This window comes from Mauremys mutica, chromosome 2 (genome assembly GCF_020497125.1).
Source record: "Mauremys mutica isolate MM-2020 ecotype Southern chromosome 2, ASM2049712v1, whole genome shotgun sequence".
In the NCBI taxonomy this organism is placed as follows: Eukaryota; Metazoa; Chordata; order Testudines; family Geoemydidae; genus Mauremys; species Mauremys mutica.
Genome location: NC_059073.1, coordinates 214,566,739 through 214,585,758, shown reverse-complemented (window position 1 = coordinate 214,585,758; position 19,020 = coordinate 214,566,739). Strand labels below are relative to the sequence as shown.

Genomic DNA, 19,020 nt, shown 5'->3' with positions numbered 1-19,020 from the left:
CCCCACCTGTTGCTTCCCTCCTCCCCCAACCCTCCTGGGCTACCGTGGCAGTGTCCCCCCCATTTGTGTGATGAAGTAATAAAGAATGCAGGAATAAGAAACACTGACTTTTAGTGAGATAAAATGAGTGGGGAGGCAGCCTCCAGCTGCTATGATAGTCCAGGCAGTACAGAAGCTTTTCTTTAGACATGGGGGGGGAGGGGGGGGCTGATGGAGCTCAGCCTCCAGTTGCTATGATGAGTACGGTTACCAATCCTTTTGTACCATCTGCCGGGAATGACCGGGAGTCATTCCTAGTTTTACCCAGGCGTCCCCGGCCGACCTCACCGAGGCCAGCCAGGAGCACTCACGGGCTGATGATGACGATGGATAGCAGTTATATTGTACCGTCTGCCACTGGGAAGGGGATGCTGGTGTTCAGCGCTGCAGCACCCTGTCTACCAACAGCATGCAGTAGACATAGGGTGACATTGAAAAAAGGCGAGAAACGATTTTTTCCCTTTTATTTGGGGGGGGGGGGGGAAGAAGGGTGTAAATTGATGACATACACCCTGAAACAACCGGGAAAATGTTTTTGACCCTTCAGGCATTTGGAGCTCAGCCAAGAATGCAAATGCTTTTCGGAGACTGCGGGGACTGTGGGATAGCTGGAGTCCTCAGTACCCCCTCCCTTCCTCCCTCCATGCGCGTCCATTTGATTCTTTGGCTTTCGGTTACGCTTCTCACGCAGCACTTTGCTTAGTCCCTGCTGTGACCTCTGTCTATCATAGCCTGGAGATTTTTTTCAAATGCTTTGTCATTTCATCTTCTGTAACGGAGCTCTGATAGAACAGATTTGTATCCCCATACAGCGATCAGATCCAGTATCTCCCGTATGGTCCATGCTGGAGCTCTTTTTGGATTTGGGACTGCATGGCCACCCGTGCTGATCAGAGCTCCACGCTGGGCAAACAGGAAATGAAATTCAAAAGTTCGCGGGGCTTTTCCTGTCTACCTGGCCAGCACATCCGAGTTCAGAGCGGTCACAATGGTGCACTGTGGGATACCGCCTGGAGGCCAATATCGTCGATTTGCGGCCACACTAACCCTAATCCGACATGGCAATACCGATTTCAGCGCTACTCCTCTCGTCGGGGAGGAGTACAGAAATTGGTTTAAAGAGCCCTCTATATCGATATAAAGGACCTCATTGTATGGATGGGTGCAGGGTTAAATCGGTTTAACGCTGCTAAATTCGGTTTAAACGCGTAGTGTAGATCAGGCCAAAGATGTCTTGGCTTTTCTAGGACATGAGCAGTGTTACTCCTAAAGACCATCGTGAGAAATTTTGAATTATACTTGAGTAACATACTAACTGCAACACAACTCTTTCCATATCTTCTACAAGACTGTTGGTTATGTTTCATGTTGCAATGTTCAGATCTCACTAGGAGGGGAATGGGCCTCTTATTTTCTGTCACCTTTGAGAGAAATGCTATAGCATGATTTGAAAGTGTTAACCATATGTATTGCGTTATACATTATACCAAATTGGAATGGATTTATGGAAATGAAGCCGACGATGTAATCTGAACAAATAGCACAGAAAGGGCAAGAGGTCTACTCTAGAAATAGTCTATGCAACCTTCTGTTCTCTTGGGGAATGCATGGATATCCCCTGTGGAATCCCACCCACTCGCTTTACTCTGCATTTGTAGTGTAACTTTCTAATTTTGTTGGTTTTGGGGTGGAAATTGGCTAGGAATTTCACAATTCAGAAGCTAGTGAATAAGACAATTACTGACTACATTTATTTTCCCTTAGGGATAAAGAAATGGAGAAGAGCTTTGAAGTAGTAAAACACAAAAATAGAGGTAGGGATGAGGTCTCAAAAAACCAGGCACTTAAACTTCAGCTAGACAACCAATATGCTGTGCTTGGGGATCAGTAGAGCTGCATACACATTACAATTAAGGAATGCTTTTTTGGTAACCCTCCTACTAAGGTAACTAAACTACAGCTAACGACTATGATGAACATGCCATCTTATTTCTGCTGGATCTGCTGCGGCAAGTGCAGACTACTTTGACATAAGTGATTGCTCTCGCACTATGGAAGCATAATGTGTTACAACTTTCTTCTCCACTGGATTTGGGGGAAATTAATGTAAATGGTTGAACAAGATTCATCAGTGTTCTTTAATTACTCTGAAAAAGTATCTACAGTCAGTGGTCATTTCAAAATCTTTTTATGTTCAGATACTGAGCCTTCGTAAGGGTTGACTACCTCAGACTTGCTGCACTCATTGTGGACACCATGTGGATCACAACTTCTGGAAAAGAAGGTTACAACTGTTTTAGTGGCCATCTGAAACTTGAAACCAGCTTCTCTACTGGGTTCCTGTCAGAAATCCTGCAGAAGTCAGCCACTTGGTTCTGATTTGCTATAAATAACAAAGATTTAAGTGACCTTAATGAGAAACCTGTCTGGTGTCCCATCCTGAGGAATCCTTTCATGTGTAGCCATAGCCTACTAGAGACTTTCTGGAGCATACCACTTTAAAAAACTATCAAAGTATAGTACAGAGCTGTAGTTTGTTTACCTTTTTAGATAGAGCTGTACTGAGGTAACCACAAAACAAAACTCATTCCAATACAAAATTGGAGGGTGTATGGGGTGGGGATTGATTGGGCTGTTTGCATTAGCCATTTTCACAGTTGTGTTCAAGCGTTTTCTTTGTTCTTCTACAAAAAATGCCTCCCTTGTTTCTGGTATAAAATTGCAGTATACTCGAGTAAAAATGTGAAATGTGTTAATAGTGACAAGTTTATCTTGGTTTTCATAATTGGTTCGCTTCTCTTTCTCTGAGGGACTAGGACTTCAGAAGGCTTTGATTTGGTACACAACAGAAGCCTGTGCTCCCACTCTAGTCTTCAGAACATAGTTTCAAAAAATACATGCAGTATACAGGGCAGTAATAATATTAACCTCAAGATATTTTTGCTACAATAGAAAAACTTAACAGCTGTCTCCAACCAATCCTATCTTATATGAGTCAGCTGATATAAGACTCTGAAGGAAGGATAACATCAAACCTAGTGAGATTTCATTTGTTATGGCTGCTTAAGATCACCATGTGAGCTTGCAAACTGTCCAAGGCAGAAATCCTCACTTTAAATGGCATTTTCTCAACTGCAGGAAGCCTAGTGACAATGAAAGGAGTGACAACTTTGTTCAATTTTTGGCCATCTCTATTGACTTAATTTAGTGGAGATAAATACAATGGCATGTGTATGCTAAAGCTATAGGATAAATAATACCCAGTTGCTTCTATACAATGAAAGAATCTGACAACCACCCAAACTCCCCCGGGGCATACCATCTGTCTTTCCCCTTGCTTCATTTAGTTTGTTTTTAGTATGCTAGCTAAGTGAGTAAGCACCTCTTTCCAAATCTAGGTTTCTCCCTGTAAATGTGAATGCCAAAAGGAGGAGCTGCAGACTTATTCCCTTGTCCACTTCATACTTGCCAATGGCAAAACAATCTTACTGATGTAGTACTTTATGTATAGGAGACCAGGCTTGGTGGCTCATGCAGAAATTACATGGTTAGTTTCCTTTGATTTAATTGCTGATGTTCTAAAGTCTGTAAGAATCTTGCTGTTGACTTCAGTGGGATCAGGGCTTGCCCCGGACTCACACTGTGCTTGGTATAGAACTGGCCTTAAAGCTCTTGCAGAGTTAACTTTCTCAGTAAAATTTCCAAACTAGCAGCTATGATTAGGTAGACTGATCAAAAGACAAATTTAAAAACCTGAAGATTTCATTTTGAGAATCAAAACCACTGAAAGTAGATTTACATGGCTCAGAGTCCAACGGTAGTAATGATCTTCCCTGAAAATATCTCTGCCAACAAAACATTTGTTGGTTTATGTCACTAAAAGTTTAAGATTGTCCTATTTGTGGTAAGTGTCACTCAATCACATGGTAGAAACCTAAAATACTAAATCCCAACTTTGTTCTGACATTTTAAAGAAGGATATTGGAATTGTTAATGCACATGAATCAAGTTTTTAATATACTGTATGATGGGTAGATGAGGCTGTCCATTGTACCTTTATTTGAATTCTCAGGCATGGTTTTGGCAGTGCAAGAAAACCTGTAACATTAATAAATCTAATAAAGTGGAAATATACATGGATCCTGGAGTCAAATGTATCTTTACCTGTAGTCCTAGCCTACACCATGCAGCATTTAAATAAATGGAGGATAACTGGATAGCTTTGGGACATAATGGAGGTGTGCAGTCATTAAGTTCAAATCCAGGTCAGAAGAGCCAAACTTAACAGCTCATGGCAATGTACATAGCCTTCATACAGTGTGGTAGCTAGACTGAGGCCTCTGGATGGTATCTAATTCAAATCACCATCTGTTTTTAAGCCCTAAGTGGCATTCTCAGCAGTGTCCACAGACCGAAAGGACACACAAAATGGATTAAGTCTACACCTTAAAGGTGGCTCCTCTTCTTCAGAGTTTGCTACTCCCTATTCAGTGGATGGAAGGAGGTCTTTAAAGACTACTCGTTAAAAGTCACACTTTCTTAAACACAATACACGTCATTCTAAGTTCTTGCTAGAATATCTTCACAAAACAAGGCATCTGGAATTTTTGTAGGGACTTTTCTGATTAAGCAGTGCATTAGGGAGTTTTAACAAAAGCCAAATTAAGGCATGTCACTTTTTTTGTTAAGGATGATATTTAGCACCTTATTGCAATAAAACATATTTTGAATCACACTCCTTGCAGATGTAAAAATGACCTAAAAGTACAATGACCTGTCTGAAATGAGGTTCAGATTTATATGGCTGCTATATTCCACTTTAAACAAACATGCTGATAAATGTCATTTAAAAATTATGCATGAGCTCTGAAGCCTTATTTTAAAATGAAGAAAATTCTCACCTTTACGGCAGAGATAAAGTCAAAATATCAGTCAGTGGTATCTAGTTCTATGCAACTTCAAGTGACTTTACTTGTGTAAACACTCATGTGGATAACATCCAGATTGATGTAAAAGAGCATTTATCTCAATGTCTTATGCAGAAGAGAGATGACACAACTACAAAGCCATTAGTATAACAGAGCATCCAATTACACTAAAAGTGGTGCACAAGGGAATATTCTGGATTTGAGTTTTTGATGGCAGCCTAACTCTTAAGGTGAATGATAAAATTGCTAAAACTGAAAAACTTTGGGAGGTGGGGGGGGGGGGGGGCGGGGAGAATGTGCTTATACTATCTCCTGGGGCTTTCTCCAAAATAGGATTTCCAAAACCTCAGCTGCAGGAATATTGGCATCTATGCTAATTAATTATATCAGAAAGGTGTAGAGCAGAGTTGCTATTTAACTCAACTCTGTTACTCTAGACTTGTCTTGCTTAGTCTTAATCCAAAAGTAATGAAGCAATAGCTTAAATAGTTGCCATGCATGGTATTTGATTTCTACTAGTTAAAGCTGAAGTTAAAAAAGAGTTAAAAAGAGTTTAATCAAACTTGTCCAGGGTAACTCTCAAAACTTTTTTTTTTAAAAAAATCTATTTTTAAATCATTCTTTTAAGTCTTCTCTAGGGTTCTCTGACTTCATGGGGGCTCATTTCATATCTGAATGCGTGGCCTTTGGTTTGTGGAAACTACTACACTTCCATATGCTGAAATTTTTAACCCATCTGATTTCCTTGGTCTGATCTGAATTTGACAGCAACAAAGACAGCAAGACTCCTGGAGGGGAGTTTGTTTACTCTTGCTATGAAAGTCAGCATCTCTTAGACACACACAGGAATTCTGTAGTTATGACTCTTTGCCTAAGTACCAAAACTCAATGATAGCAGAGTCTTTCCTTGACATAACACAATTTCAGGTAACACAAACATGCTGCTAATTGCACTCTCAATGGCTACATCCCTTTACCTCCTCAGTAGTTTGAGCTATTCAAAGAAATGTACTTCAGAAAATACACCTCTTTGTTTGATATGTATGATGATCCTGCTGATTTAAAAAAAAAAAGTTAAAACCAGATGTCTTTGGCCTTTAGCAAAAAAAAATTTTTTTTTTCCTGAGCACAAAAAAGAAGCATCTTCATTCTCTTGTGCAGACCTGTTGTAAGTCTAGCTAACTGCAGGATGATCAATCTGTTTTTCCTAAATAGACTTCTAAGGTAAGACTAGGTATGGGCATTTTCATTCTAAACTGTGTTTTTGCTGAATCAGGATTTAAGTGAGATGGTGATAGAAAACATGTTTGTAAAATTTTAGTAATCTAAAACAGCTGTGTCAGGCACAATACTCAATAGTAAAAACTGAAAACATATTCTGTGTAGAGTTGAGTAAAAACTTTCAAGGAAAATATAAGTAGAAGTTAAAAATCAAAGATCCAAAGTTTAGAAGGGGAGGTGTTAGATTGGGTCAGCTTTAGGTAGGGAGAGAAGGATATTCAGTTTATATTAGATGTCAAAATCGAGCACAAGACACCATTCAGATACAATTTTTTTTTAAATATATTTTTATATAAAATCTCCAATGTTAGTTTGGATAGAAAAGAGGTACTGCTTATTAAGGAAGTTACTTTGTTTCTCAAGCACTAATGTAGCTATCATATATTCGGTTTCAGACACAATGGTACAGGAACAATTTGAAAAGGGGAGGGAACACAAAAATAAGGCCTGTAAGTAATGGTTCAAGTGTTGTGTACAGGATAGAAGAAGGAGCTTGTGTTGGAGGAAAAATGCAATAGCTTCTGTGTTGAAGATTGCTATAGAGATGAAGAGGAGCAGTTCTTGTTGGTCAAAGGTGACCTACACCTAAAGATTTAAATTGAAGCAAAGAAAGTTTGAAAATCAATAGTGGGGGAAAGCCTCAGAATGCAAAAAAATACATATTGGAAAATGGCCTTTGGGGAGGTTGTGGAATTGTCATCTGCACAGATCTTATGATCAAGTCTCTAAACTACCACACCTGTTTTCAGTAAATTAGGATAGTGCCAAGTTGCAAGATTCATTTATCTTGAATGAAACAATAAAATAATCTAAGATCTAATTAAAACAAAAATAGTTTCCCCCCTCCAACTTAGATAAAAATTGTGATACTGATCCAAATTGTTGTGAAGATATCCATCTGTATTTTCTTTTTTTAGGAAGCAATTTCTAATAGTATGATTAAATTTTTATATGCAATTGCTCAGGTACAGTATACTACATATCAAGCGTAGTGAAGTTTCAGTGGGTCGCCTAACTAGAATATGGATATTCAAGGTGGTATACCAAAGTGTTAAGTCCTCAGAAAAAGAGTGGCATATCTAGGAATACTGACATGGAAGATCTGGTCCAAAAAACAAACAAGAACAAGAGGAAGAATGGTCAATAGTAGTTAAGGCACAGGTCTGGGAAGCAAATCTGGGTTCTAGTCTCAGTTCTTTCACTGACGTGCTGTGGAACCTTGGGCAAATATTTTAACTTCACTGTTCCTCAGTTTCCCCAGCTGTAAAACAGATCATATTTCCCTACCTCACAGGGGTGTTGTGAGGCTTAATCCATTCTTTGTAAAGTGCTTTGAGATCATTTGATGGCGGTGCTATAGCGTGCAGAGTATACAAATGAATTAGTCCAGTGCTGTTGGTTGTTTGTTATAATAAAAAGACATCTGGATTAGTTTTCAGTACATTAGTTCAATACTACTTTAGGGAAAGCTTATATCTAGAAATGTAATATACATTCTATTATATTTAAGTATTATGGGATCATGTAACTACAAACTTATAATCCATACATTCAAGGGGCATAGTTAAGGTTGTGCATTCAACCTTTAATTGGCATTTCCTGATTTTGTGTGATTAACTATGCAACCCTAACATTGTATTAACATAAGTTGTTTTGTTTTTGCATGGAATATATTTAAAATCAGTTTTGTCATTTTATAAACCCCATGATGGAAATAAACTTCTGTTCACGTTGTTGTTCAATACCCATCTTTTACAATTTACAGTTTTAAAAGTTTTATTTTAAAGGTGAACTAGGAATGTTCACCGATGATACAAGTATTCACTCGTAATGTGAGTTGGTTACTTATGGCAGGAGGTGCTCTTCTTTCCCCTCTCCTTTTTCCTCCATTATTGATCTTTCGTCCACTTATGTATATTGCCATAATATCCAAATGCCCATTTATGCTAGGTACTGTGGAAACACATAAGGCGGCCTAGTTCCTGCACTGAAAAGCTTACAAACTGATTTAAGACAAGAGGACATAACAGGAGGAGACAAGAGAAGGGAGGGTAAATAATAGTCGTAAGCCTGGTTATTTATTGTGCTTCTGTTGTTGGGAAGGTGTCTGTGAAATAGTGTGGGCAGGATGATGGGAGGACGTGCAAAACACAGCCATGGGAATGAGAAGAATGATGGAGGCAAAGGTTGGGAGGAGGAAAGCAGGAAGTATGCTACTGAACAGGTAGGATGTAAGAATAAGTAGAGAACAGTAAATATCAACATAACTTGTCAAGTAACTGCAGCTGGAGGACTTGGAGCCCAGGGAGCAGATGTGAAGAAATGTAACTGACACAAAAAGGCTCTTAAAGTTATATCTCCTTTGATGTTGGGGATTTAAAGATCTACCTTCAGTGCTCTTGCTGACGGTGCCCATGTATGTTAGGAGACCAGGTGGTCATGGTGGGGGCATGCACCAGGCTACAGTTTCCCCAAGCAGATGCCCTCTGGCTCTTGAGCTGGAGAGAAAGAGGGAGGAAGGTTGGCTGTGTCTGCCTGGCTCCTCTGCTACTGCCATCACCTCCCTCTGCTGGTGTTTTATCATCACAGCACCCAAAAATGAGCTGTTGATGATTGGAGAAGTCTGATGTTTATTTTCCATCTCCATGTGAGTATAGTAGTTTATTGCCATTCTCCAACAGATTGTATCAGGCATTTCAGGGGAGATTCTTGTCTGTAGCTGACCAGTGAGTCCTGAAGCATAAGCGATAACCTTTCAAATTTTTTTATCCTAGCTAGTGTAACAGCAGATATTCTACACGAGGCAATGAGTTCTACAGATTAGAGACTGAGTTAAAAATGACCTTTTAATGAGTGTCCTTTTTTTTCCCTTGATAAATAGCACTGCCACTTTACCTTGACTATCTGCTTTTCAGTTGGAGTCTCAGATCTTTCTCTCATCTCTTATTTCTTTTCTCATTTCAAAACTCAATAATCCTAGTCTTGCAATTCCTCCAGGTATGAAAATCTTCTTTCCCCTACATCTGATCAGTTTTTTCCTTTTGTCTTTCTGTGATATCTTTGATATGGTGATGAAAACAGAGCAATGTTCGGCATGAGGACCTGTGAGAAAAATATATGCCATAATATTTTTCCATATTCTCTCTTTAATGCAGCCTAACATCTTATTCGCTTTCTTGACTGCAACTGCACATTGAGCAGAGGTCTTCATCGAGCTGTCCATGGTGATGCCTACATCGTCTCCTTGAGAGATAACAACTAATTCAGAACCCATCAATGTGTATGAATGGTTAAAATTCTTTCCAATATTCATTACATTGTATTTGTTTCTGTTGAATTGTATCTGCCTTTGTCTTGCCCAATTATAAAAAGTTTGTTAGTTTCTTCTGGCATTCACCATCCTCCCTAGTATTGGCAAACCTAATAATTGTACATTGACAGCAGTTTTTGCCACCATGCTATTCGCTCAATCTTCAGCTCAAACATATATACCACCATTCTTACCAGTAATCGTCGTGGCATGCCCTTATTAGCTTCTGTTTATGTGCAGACTTGATAATTTCTTCCTGTTCTTTATTTCCTGTCTTTTATCCTTCTAAATTGTATTTTCTTACTGGTTCAATTGTGATAGCAAAGAAATCATCGAGTCACGACCTTGTCCCATCTTCCTGAATTCATATGTATATTGCAGTCTTCATTGGTTAAAATATCTTCATATGTTTTATTTTTAAACTGAAAACCAAATTCCTGATTCTGCATCTCTTTCAGAAAATGTGACTCAACAGAAAATTTCTTACAGATAATTTCCTTTGTGCTAGCAGCATCTCCCACAATTCTGGATATCTGGGCTGCTCTCTCTCTCTGAGGCTCACGTAAATGGATCAGTGTTTTGGCATTACATGGTCTGGCCCTACCTCTCTGCTCCTGCTTGCTGCCAGATGAGTTATTCCCAAAATGTGAAATCTGCATAACATATTAAACATTCCAGAGATGATAAAATAACTATGTACATTAGACCTAGGAAGATGGTAATGATTCCATTTAATATCTGACTGACTCATAAGCCATCCGGGGGCGTAGGATTGTGGGAGACTACTAGCAGAAAGGAAATTATCTGTAAGAAATTTTCTGTTCTGCAGCCCAGCGTCTCCCACAACGTTGGACATCTGGGAAATAGCAAGCAGTGAACGGAGGTAGGGAGAGTTATGAAAAAAAAATTAGGTAGCAAGGAAGTGCACGAGCTCACTCAAAGTCTGTACTATTTCTTAACCACTGCCTGCAGCACCTGTCTTCCAAAGGAAGCCTCTGCAGAAGATAGAAGGTCTACCTTGTCGTGCTTAATGAAGTTGTTAGCTGTAGATCAAGTGGCTGCTTTGGAAATTTCCAAAGAGGACACGCTTGCTCATTCTGCCCTTGAGGTTGCTAAGGATCTCGTGGAGTGACCCTTGAGCCCCTGGGACAGAGGCCTCTGGTGATTTGTAGGCTTCCACAATACATAATCTAATCCACCTAGTGATGGAGGACTTGGAAGTTCTGATTCCCTGGCATTTTGGCTGGAAGGATACAAATAGGGAACCCAGTCGTAGATTTGGTATATCTGAGATAGATATTCAATGCTCTTCTCACTTCTAAGGTGGACCACACCTTTTCAGTTGGATATTGTGGTTTTGGACAGAATGAAGGAAACAACTTTTTGGGAAGTGTGGAAGAAGGAATTTACTTTTCTGATGTCCCTAAGCACCACCTTTGTCCTTGTGGAACACACAGTACTCCAGTATAGATAAGGCTCACCTTGCGGACATGACAACTGCTAAGAAACACATCTTAATGGATAAATAAATCAAAGTCAGAGGCTCAAAGGAATGGCTTATCAGAGCCCTCAAAACTAGCAGAAGGTCCCATTTTGGGAAGAGTGGCTTGACCGCTGGTCTGGCTAATCGGACTGTTTGAAGGAATCTGGCTACCTGTGGATTGTCTGCCAGAGAGCCCAAGGATCATGTGAACAGCAATCTACTAAGAGCAGACACCTGACATGTAATGGTATTGGCCTGAAGGCCTCTTTCTATGCCTTCTTGGAGAAAGTCCAGAATGGTTGGAATGCCTAGGATTTGCATTGTGGTCTTGGCGCCAGTTGTTGATTCTGGGCTAGATTGAGGAGTATATTTTTAGTGTTGATAGTCTCCTAGATGAAAGCAATGACTATGGAGGACAGATTGAGACCTAGCTGTCAGTTGAAGCCATTTTGGGTCTGGATTAAGACGAGGCCCTTGCGAGAGGATGTCCGGTCTCCATGGAAGCAGGAGAGGGTACTCCAGTTTCAGCTCCATCAGGTCGGAGAACCAAGGTCTCCTCAGCCAAAGAGAAGTTATCAATGTTAACATCACCTGTTCTTGTGGTATTTTCTGGACCACTTTCCCCAGTAGAGGAAAGGGTGGAAACGTGCAAAGTAGGCTCTGCGGCTAACTGTATGATAAGGCCTGTGCCCCCATTTACCTGGAATCTACCTCCCTTGTGAAGTATTTTGGTCTCTTTACATTTGTACAATTAGCAAAGAGGTCAGCTGAAGGGAAGCCTAATGTCTTAATGATGAGATCAAAAACTTTCTAATTCAGGCACCAGTCGGAGTTGTTGACCCTGTGTCTGTTGAGCCAGGCTGTTTTTGGCTCAGGTCCCCTTTGATGTGGATTGCTCTGAGGAAAAGAGGAACTGTTCCACCCATCTCATTATTTCCATTGCTTCTGCATGTAGTGCCGGACTCCTTGTTCCCCTTTGGATGTTTATACGTGTGATTGTATTCATATTATCTGATTGAACCAGGCTGTGGTGGGATGGAACCTTTGCAGAGCTAGCTTGACCGCTTTCAGCTCTAGGAGGCTTATGTCTTGACCCTTTTTCTCCTCGTTCCGGAGACTCTGGGGTCTCCGAGTGAGCTCCCCAGCCCTCTATGGGAGGATTTTGAGCCTTACTCTTAGGAACCTTCTCAGGTTTCAGAGCCAGACAGCTGACCTTCCTCAGTGGAGGAGTCATCAGAGGACTCCTGGATTTCTTGTGCTTTTTCTTTCCCTGTTTAGCCTTTTTAAATTTGTTTTTAAAACCTTTTTTTGTGCACTTTGGGAGCGTAGAAGCTCTGCTGCAGCCTTGGTGAGGCCTTTTGTGACCTACCTTCCATCAGGCCTGGAGCCCTCTTGAGGGATCTGTCTCAGAATCCCTGCTGGCTCCTATTCCCCCTGGGAGGCAGGGAGGAGTGAACTCATTGTTATGTGAGGGAGGAGGGCTGATTAGAAGCCCTGCGTCTTTCCTCAAGGCACTCAGGACCCACTTTATGACTTGCGGGGAGGGGAGAAGGACTTGTGGCCTCCCCTCTTTGTTCAGCAAGGATCCATTGGGACTTACTCCCTGAATGGTTGGAGTCCTCCTTGATTTGATGCCTCTCCCTGCTCTGGGTTCGTGGTCCATCTCCACCCCCCGCCCCTCTTGGATTCACAGCTGCGTCACTGGATGGGGGACCCCTATTTTCCTGTCTGACTTGTAGCCCCCAATGGAGTTAGGGATGGAAGCCTGAGTGAAGGCTGAACACAACTTGCTATCTGTGAGCCTAGGAAGGCTGCCTTGCATATGCAGCCCTGCTTGGATTTGACCCAGTACTTTCTTGGCTGCTCTGCCATGCCTGTATGGGACAGGCTCAGGGAGGGTTAAACCCCTGTGGGTTTAACTGGCCTGGGTAGGAGAAGGAATACTGAGGAGGGACAACACTGCTCCCCCCTACCCAAAAAACGGGGCAGAAAAGTTTTAAAATAGAAGGTGGGAGGGCAGAAGCAAAAGAAACCACCACTGGCTGCTGCTACAGGAGGCAGAGAATTTGAGAGCAAGCAGGAACAGAGGTGGCATGGTTAGATTGTGTGGTTCCAAAACACTGATCTGCCTCCATGAGCTACAGAACAGCCCAGATGTCCATTTTGGTGGGAGATGCTGGGCTGCAGAAAACACCAGACTTGTCCAGACCAGACTGAAACTAAACGCAGCTTGTCATTTACAGGAGCATGCTGGAGAACTAATGTACTGCTAGCCATATACAACAGATGCTTGACTCTGATTTCATTCTTGTGTAACTTCATTGACATCAGTGGAGTTACTCCTGATTTACACTCCTTTGAGATCAGATTCAGATCCATTAGAGCTTGGGTTGGGACTTCTTTTGAAGTCTGTGTTGTTTTCTTGTTCTCTTGACTACTTAAGCTGAACTTGTTGAAGTCTTATACTTCACTCATTTTGAAAGCAATTAATGAAGCAAAAGTTATACCTCCAGCAGACTCTGTTTCTCCAAGCCCTCCTAATCAGCAGAAACAGAACTATGCCAGTTAAGCCACTGTCCTGAAGTATGCCAAGCAAACAGATTTCACACTGTTATTTAAGGAACAGTAACCCGTTTTTTTTGCATTTAGTTACTACAGCAAGATAGAAGGAAGAATGGTCAAAACAGGGAAGTGGTTGGTAATAGATAGCTATAAAGCAGAGTGAGGCAGTAACTAGTAGTTTGCTAGTTCAACCACAGAACTTATGCTTCTGGACACAGTGATGTAGCCAGATGTTAGGAAAATCTTTAAAGACATGGGAGGGTGCTTTAATTTTAAGAGGATGTCTAGGTGCACAAAAAGTTGATAGTGAACTTGCTTTCAAATATCATACATTGGAACATCAAGCCGCAGCAATTTAGTGTTTTTAATTCTAGCATAAACAATGGTGAAAAGGAGCAAAACCAGACAAATAGCTACCATAAGGTCTAACATAGTTCCAAGTCTACCAGATGTCTGGAAAAAATTGTGGCTGGTGTTGGTTTGGTATGACAGAAATTTTTTAATTTAAATTGAAGTAGAATCACAGTCCGACCTGATTCTGTGAATCCCCATATGGACCCTGCAGTTTGTAGAAGAAGACTGATAATGGCCCTTAGAATGTATATTTTATGGTCATGAAGTACATTGGGCAATAATTTTGACTGAATTTTACTATGGTTTACTAGTTACAGCTTCTGCATATGACTCAGCTTCTAAACATGTAGCATGCACACCTCTTGTCCTTTATCCCTGTGTCAGAAGAACCATATCCAACGCTGTAAAGTATTTTGTGACAGTTCCTCTGAAGAAAGCTAAAGAAAATAAAATTTATTTTATCTTTTACAGTAGTGATTGTTTTGTTTTCAGGTTGATTTTACTTCCTCAAGCCTGTTTATCTTGTTAAATAGCCTGTCCAGCAGTATTGGTTAGGACACCTTTACCATAGTTGATTCTGATATTGTAATTTAAAAAAAAAAATGTGCACAGGTTAAGAGTTAAGCAAAGGATTAGATTTCAGTCACTCAAGTGATTTTTTCTGTTTTATCACATTTTAAAACTCTACTTCAAAAGTGTGCAGTATTATTGTGAGGAAGGATGGTCTAGTGGTTAGGGCACAAGCCTGTGAGTTGGAAGACCTGGGTTTAATTTCCTACTCTACCATAGACTTCCTGTGTGACTTTGAACAGGTCAATCTCTCTGTGCCTCAGTTTCCTATTTCTAAAATAGGGATAATAAGGAAGTACTATCTCCTAAGGGTGTTGTGAGAATAACTACCTTGAACCTTCTGGGCACTCAGATAATCTCATGTTGGAGGCCATGTAAGTACCTTAGATATTACATTCCTGTAATTCTAAAATTGCATTGTGGGAAAGTGGAATGTGGAATTGCTATTGCAATATGGAAACTTTAAACCCTAAGAATAGCCAGACCACATCAGACCAGTGGTCCATCTAGCCCAGTATCCTACTTTCTGACAGTGGCCAATGCCAGATGCTTCACAAGGGAATGACCAGAACATCCCCTTGTTTAGTCTCAGTATCTGGCAGTCCGAGGCTTATGGACAACCAGAGCATGGGGTTGCATCCCTGACCATTTTGACTAAGAGCTACTGAAGGACCTACCCATGAACTTATCTAATTTTTTTTTTTAAACCCAATTATAGTTCTAGTCTTCACAACATCCCCTGAGTTCCACAGGTTGACTGTGCATTGTGTGAAGTATTTCCTTTAGTTTGTTTTACACCTGCTGCTTGTTAATTTCATTGGGAGGCCCCCTGGTTCTTGTATTATGTGAAAAGATAAATAACACTTCCTTAATTCACTTTCTCTATACCATTCATGATTTTGTAGACCTCAAGCATATCCCCCCCTTTTCCAAGCTGAATAGTCCCAGTCTGTTCAAATTTCTCATGTGGAAGCTGTTCCATACCTATGATCACCTTTGTTTCCCTTCTCTGTACTTTTTCCATTTCTAATTATCTTGTTTGAGGGGGCAGGACTAGAAATGTATACAGTATTCAAGGTGTGGGTATACCATGGATTTATATAGTGACAATATATTTACTGTCTTAATAACTATACCTAACCTTGTTAGTGTTTTTGACTGCCACTGCACATTGAGCAAATGTTTTCAGAGAACTATTCACAATGATACCAAGATTTTTTTTTATTTTTTTGGAGCAGTAACAACTAATTTAGACCCCTATCATTTTGTATATGTAGTTGGGATTATGTTTTCCAATGTGCATTACTTTGCATTTAACAACATTGAATGTCATCTGCTATTTTGTTGCCCAGTCACCAAGTTTTGTGAGATCCCTTTGTAACTCTTCGCAGTCTGCTTTGGACTGAACTGTCTTGAGTGATTTTGTATCATCTGAAAACTTTGCCACCTCACTGTTTATCCCTTTCTGGATCAGTTATGAATATGTTGAACAGCATTGGTCCTAGTACAGACCCTTGGGAGAACCCCACTATTTACCTCTCTCCATTCTGAAAACGGACCATTTATTCCTACCCTTTATTTCCTGTCTTTTAACCAATTACTGATCCCTGAGAGGACATTCCCTCTTAACCCACGACTGCTGGAACTAGTTACTGGTTCAAATCTGCCCTTGTAATCATTTCATAGGTGGGCATGGGAGGGTATGTAAAATAAGTTAGTGACTGCAGTGCCAGTCAGACCAGTGTCTGTATCCAACACCATCACAATTGACACTATTGTTGGTTTTGAGATCAAGCAAAAAACAGACAGACTTTCAACTAGAGGTCCTTGCTCCAGATCAAAGACCCATTGGTGCCCTATTTCTGTCAACAGGTAGCACTTCAGCTGCTTAGACCAGCACCATTTAAGAGCTCTAAATGCAGTTCAGATCTCACAGCACTTGCTTCTCTTACCTCACCTTTCTGACAGTTCCTTTAGAATTTCTTCCTCTGTCAACATGCCTTAGAGTTTTCACTGGCCCTCTCCTATTCTCCTGGTACATGTTGTCTCCAGGTAATATTGTCCATTGCCATTCCAGTACCTTACACAGGGAAATCAGAAATATGTTTGCATCTGGAACGTCCACGCTGGTGTCTTGCGGGCAACTGAACTCAGACAAAAACTGAACTCAGCTCCCCCCTTCCCCCCCCCCCCCAACTCTTCCCTCTTCTCCATTACCACCCTATTCAATCAGCACACAATCTTGGTTTCATTTTTTTATTCCTCCCTCACATTGCTGTTGCCACTAAACCCTGGTTTTTCCTCTACATATCCAGACTCCATCCATTCTTATCTGTTCCCACTACTAAAAGGGTCATTCAGGCCCTTGTCCTTCATCCTAATTATTGTAAATTCCTCCCCATTCTGGTCTCCCTTAACTTTTGTATCCACATTTTTAATGGTAGCTGTGGGGTTTGTTGCTCTGACTGTAGCCATGTTCAGCTCTTCCAGTATTTTCACTGCTTTCTGCATCATCCTTACCCCCAAGGACCACTCTAAGTTCTCACTTACCTCATCTCTCATTCCCCCCACTTACTCCTCTCAAGCAGCACAGCTAAAGTGTCTCTTTCATGCAGTCTCTCATTTGTCTCTGTGCTTAGCCTCTTACATTTACAATCAAGCTCTAAGTTGAGTAAACCATCAGAATCAGGCCCTGTTACTGTCAGCTCTTCGGGGAAAGTCCACATCTCATTTGTCTTTAAATATCTTGCTAATTCTCCCTAGTGTCTTGGCTTTTTATTTTGTGTATCATTCCAAATTTCAGGGCACGTGTTTTCTTTTGATAAGTCAATTCCCTAAATAAGTACTGATTGATGAATCCAGTGCTCACCTTAAAAATGCCATCTCAACTTTTTTGTGTCATCAACAGGATGAGGTAGCTGCACTAACACCAGCATCACTAATATTTTCCAAGTTGTAGAGCCTTTAGTGCTAACATATTGGTAACTGCTGATAATTTTCTCTTTTACCAACATCAGCAATTCCATTATACTTCTCGAATGTGTAAGTACTTATCACTTCCTCTGCTAAGCTTTGATGATTAATGTATAGACCTATTTTAACATTTTCAGCCAGGTTTCAACTATTCATATTTTTAAATGCAAGTTTTATCACAGCCATGCAAGACTAGTGCAGCATCTCACTAATAAGACTGCACAAAAAGATTAAATATTAGACCATGATGTGCAATAGAACAGACTTGGCTAAATGTGAGTTAACAATGAAGAGTCAGAGGGATAACATGGGTGACAGTAGAAATTGCACCCACTGCCATCTGTCCGCCTGATTTCTGATCCTGTGCTCACTGCAACACTAGAGAGAAGCTATTATTTTCCAAATCGCCTGTCCTGGTTAAAGGACTAGCTGCACCTCTTTCCTGTCTTGTTTCTGACAGCACTCTTCTGTTATTGGGTCTTTTGCCTTAACCTAGCTTGGGGTGGAATCTGATGACTTTTTCACATTTAGATCCTATTTATACCAACCACTTATTGCTCTGCAGGTCTGACTGGGTTTTAGGTACTTATAGCTCCTCCCTTCAGGAACCTGAGACATTAAGAAGGATGTTGGTCAAAGTATTATTTAGCAGTTGGAAGAAAAAAACCTTGTTTTAAAATATTTTTTCTCTACAGCCAACCTGCATATTTAGTCTCAATTTAGGGTGAAACAGGCTTTCATCTTATCTAATTTGTTAGATGAGCAATCAATTTACATCCTTGTGTGTGTATGTCTCTGGCACCGTCTCCTAACAACCCTTAAATGTAAGCTGTTAGACAATTATTAGAAAGGGACTTATCTCTCTTTTCTAGGGGGGCAAGCTCTGCTACCCAGACTCATCCCAGGGTGAAATGTCCACTGTGACAAAGCTCTGTCCTTGTCTCCGTGGGTCTCATGTTTCCTGGCAGATTTTGCTAGCCTCAGAGGCTGTCTCTAGAGACAAGGGTCACAGTCTGAGCCATTTTCATCATAAGCCAGTGAGGGAGGTGAGACGCTATCCTCCCTTGCAGTCTCTACCAACCTGCATATTTAGTCTCAATTTAAGGTGAAACAGGCTTTCATCTTATCTAATTTGTTAGATGAGCAATCAATTTACATCCTCTGTCGTCTCCCAGTCTCAGTGATTAACAAAGGGAGGGAGCCCAGGCCCACCCTCTGCTCCAGCTCAGGGACCCTAATAGCATCAGCTATGGTAGCTGACCTTTTAGGAACAGGACACATATAATTCCCTGGGCTACTTCCTCAAGCTCCACTTCACTCTTACCTCAGGGCCTCCTTCCTTGTGCCTAATATGGTGTGTACAGCTTAGTCTCTCCACCAGCACAGCTTCCTCTCACAGCTCCTGCCATGCACGCCCACCTGACTAACTGGGAGGTTTTTAACTAGTTTCAGCAAGCCCCTGATTGGCTTCAGGTGTCCCAGTCAACCTAGCATCCTCCCTGTCTTCTGGAAAGCTCTTA

General features: G+C 40.9%; 1 protein-coding gene and 1 long non-coding RNA gene across 7 annotated transcripts in view; one reads left to right on the top strand and one right to left on the bottom strand.

The window, feature by feature from the left end:
• Positions 1 to 14,423, top strand: part of CDV3 (CDV3 homolog) — a 26,519-nt gene extending 12,096 nt beyond the window's left edge. For 2 of the 5 annotated variants that reach the window (XM_045008168.1, XM_045008167.1), the window contains one exon: positions 1,804 to 7,990. In XM_045008168.1, the coding sequence (XP_044864103.1) occupies positions 1,804 to 1,930 (127 nt within the window). In that variant the 3' untranslated portion in view covers positions 1,931 to 7,990. Of the gene's footprint in view, positions 1 to 1,803; positions 7,991 to 9,403 lie in introns of those variants that run through there. The other 3 variants (XM_045008169.1, XM_045008170.1, XM_045008171.1) reach the window with 3 other exon arrangements.
• Positions 14,315 to 19,020, bottom strand: LOC123365377. 2 transcript variants are annotated; one of them, XR_006577549.1, is made up of 3 exons: positions 18,825 to 19,020; positions 16,485 to 16,607; positions 14,315 to 14,384 (listed from the first exon to the last, which is right to left on the bottom strand). It is a non-coding gene; the product is annotated as an uncharacterized LOC123365377 (long non-coding RNA). The 2 variants fall into 2 exon arrangements; XR_006577550.1 differs by having other exon boundaries at positions 14,316 to 14,384; positions 16,480 to 16,607.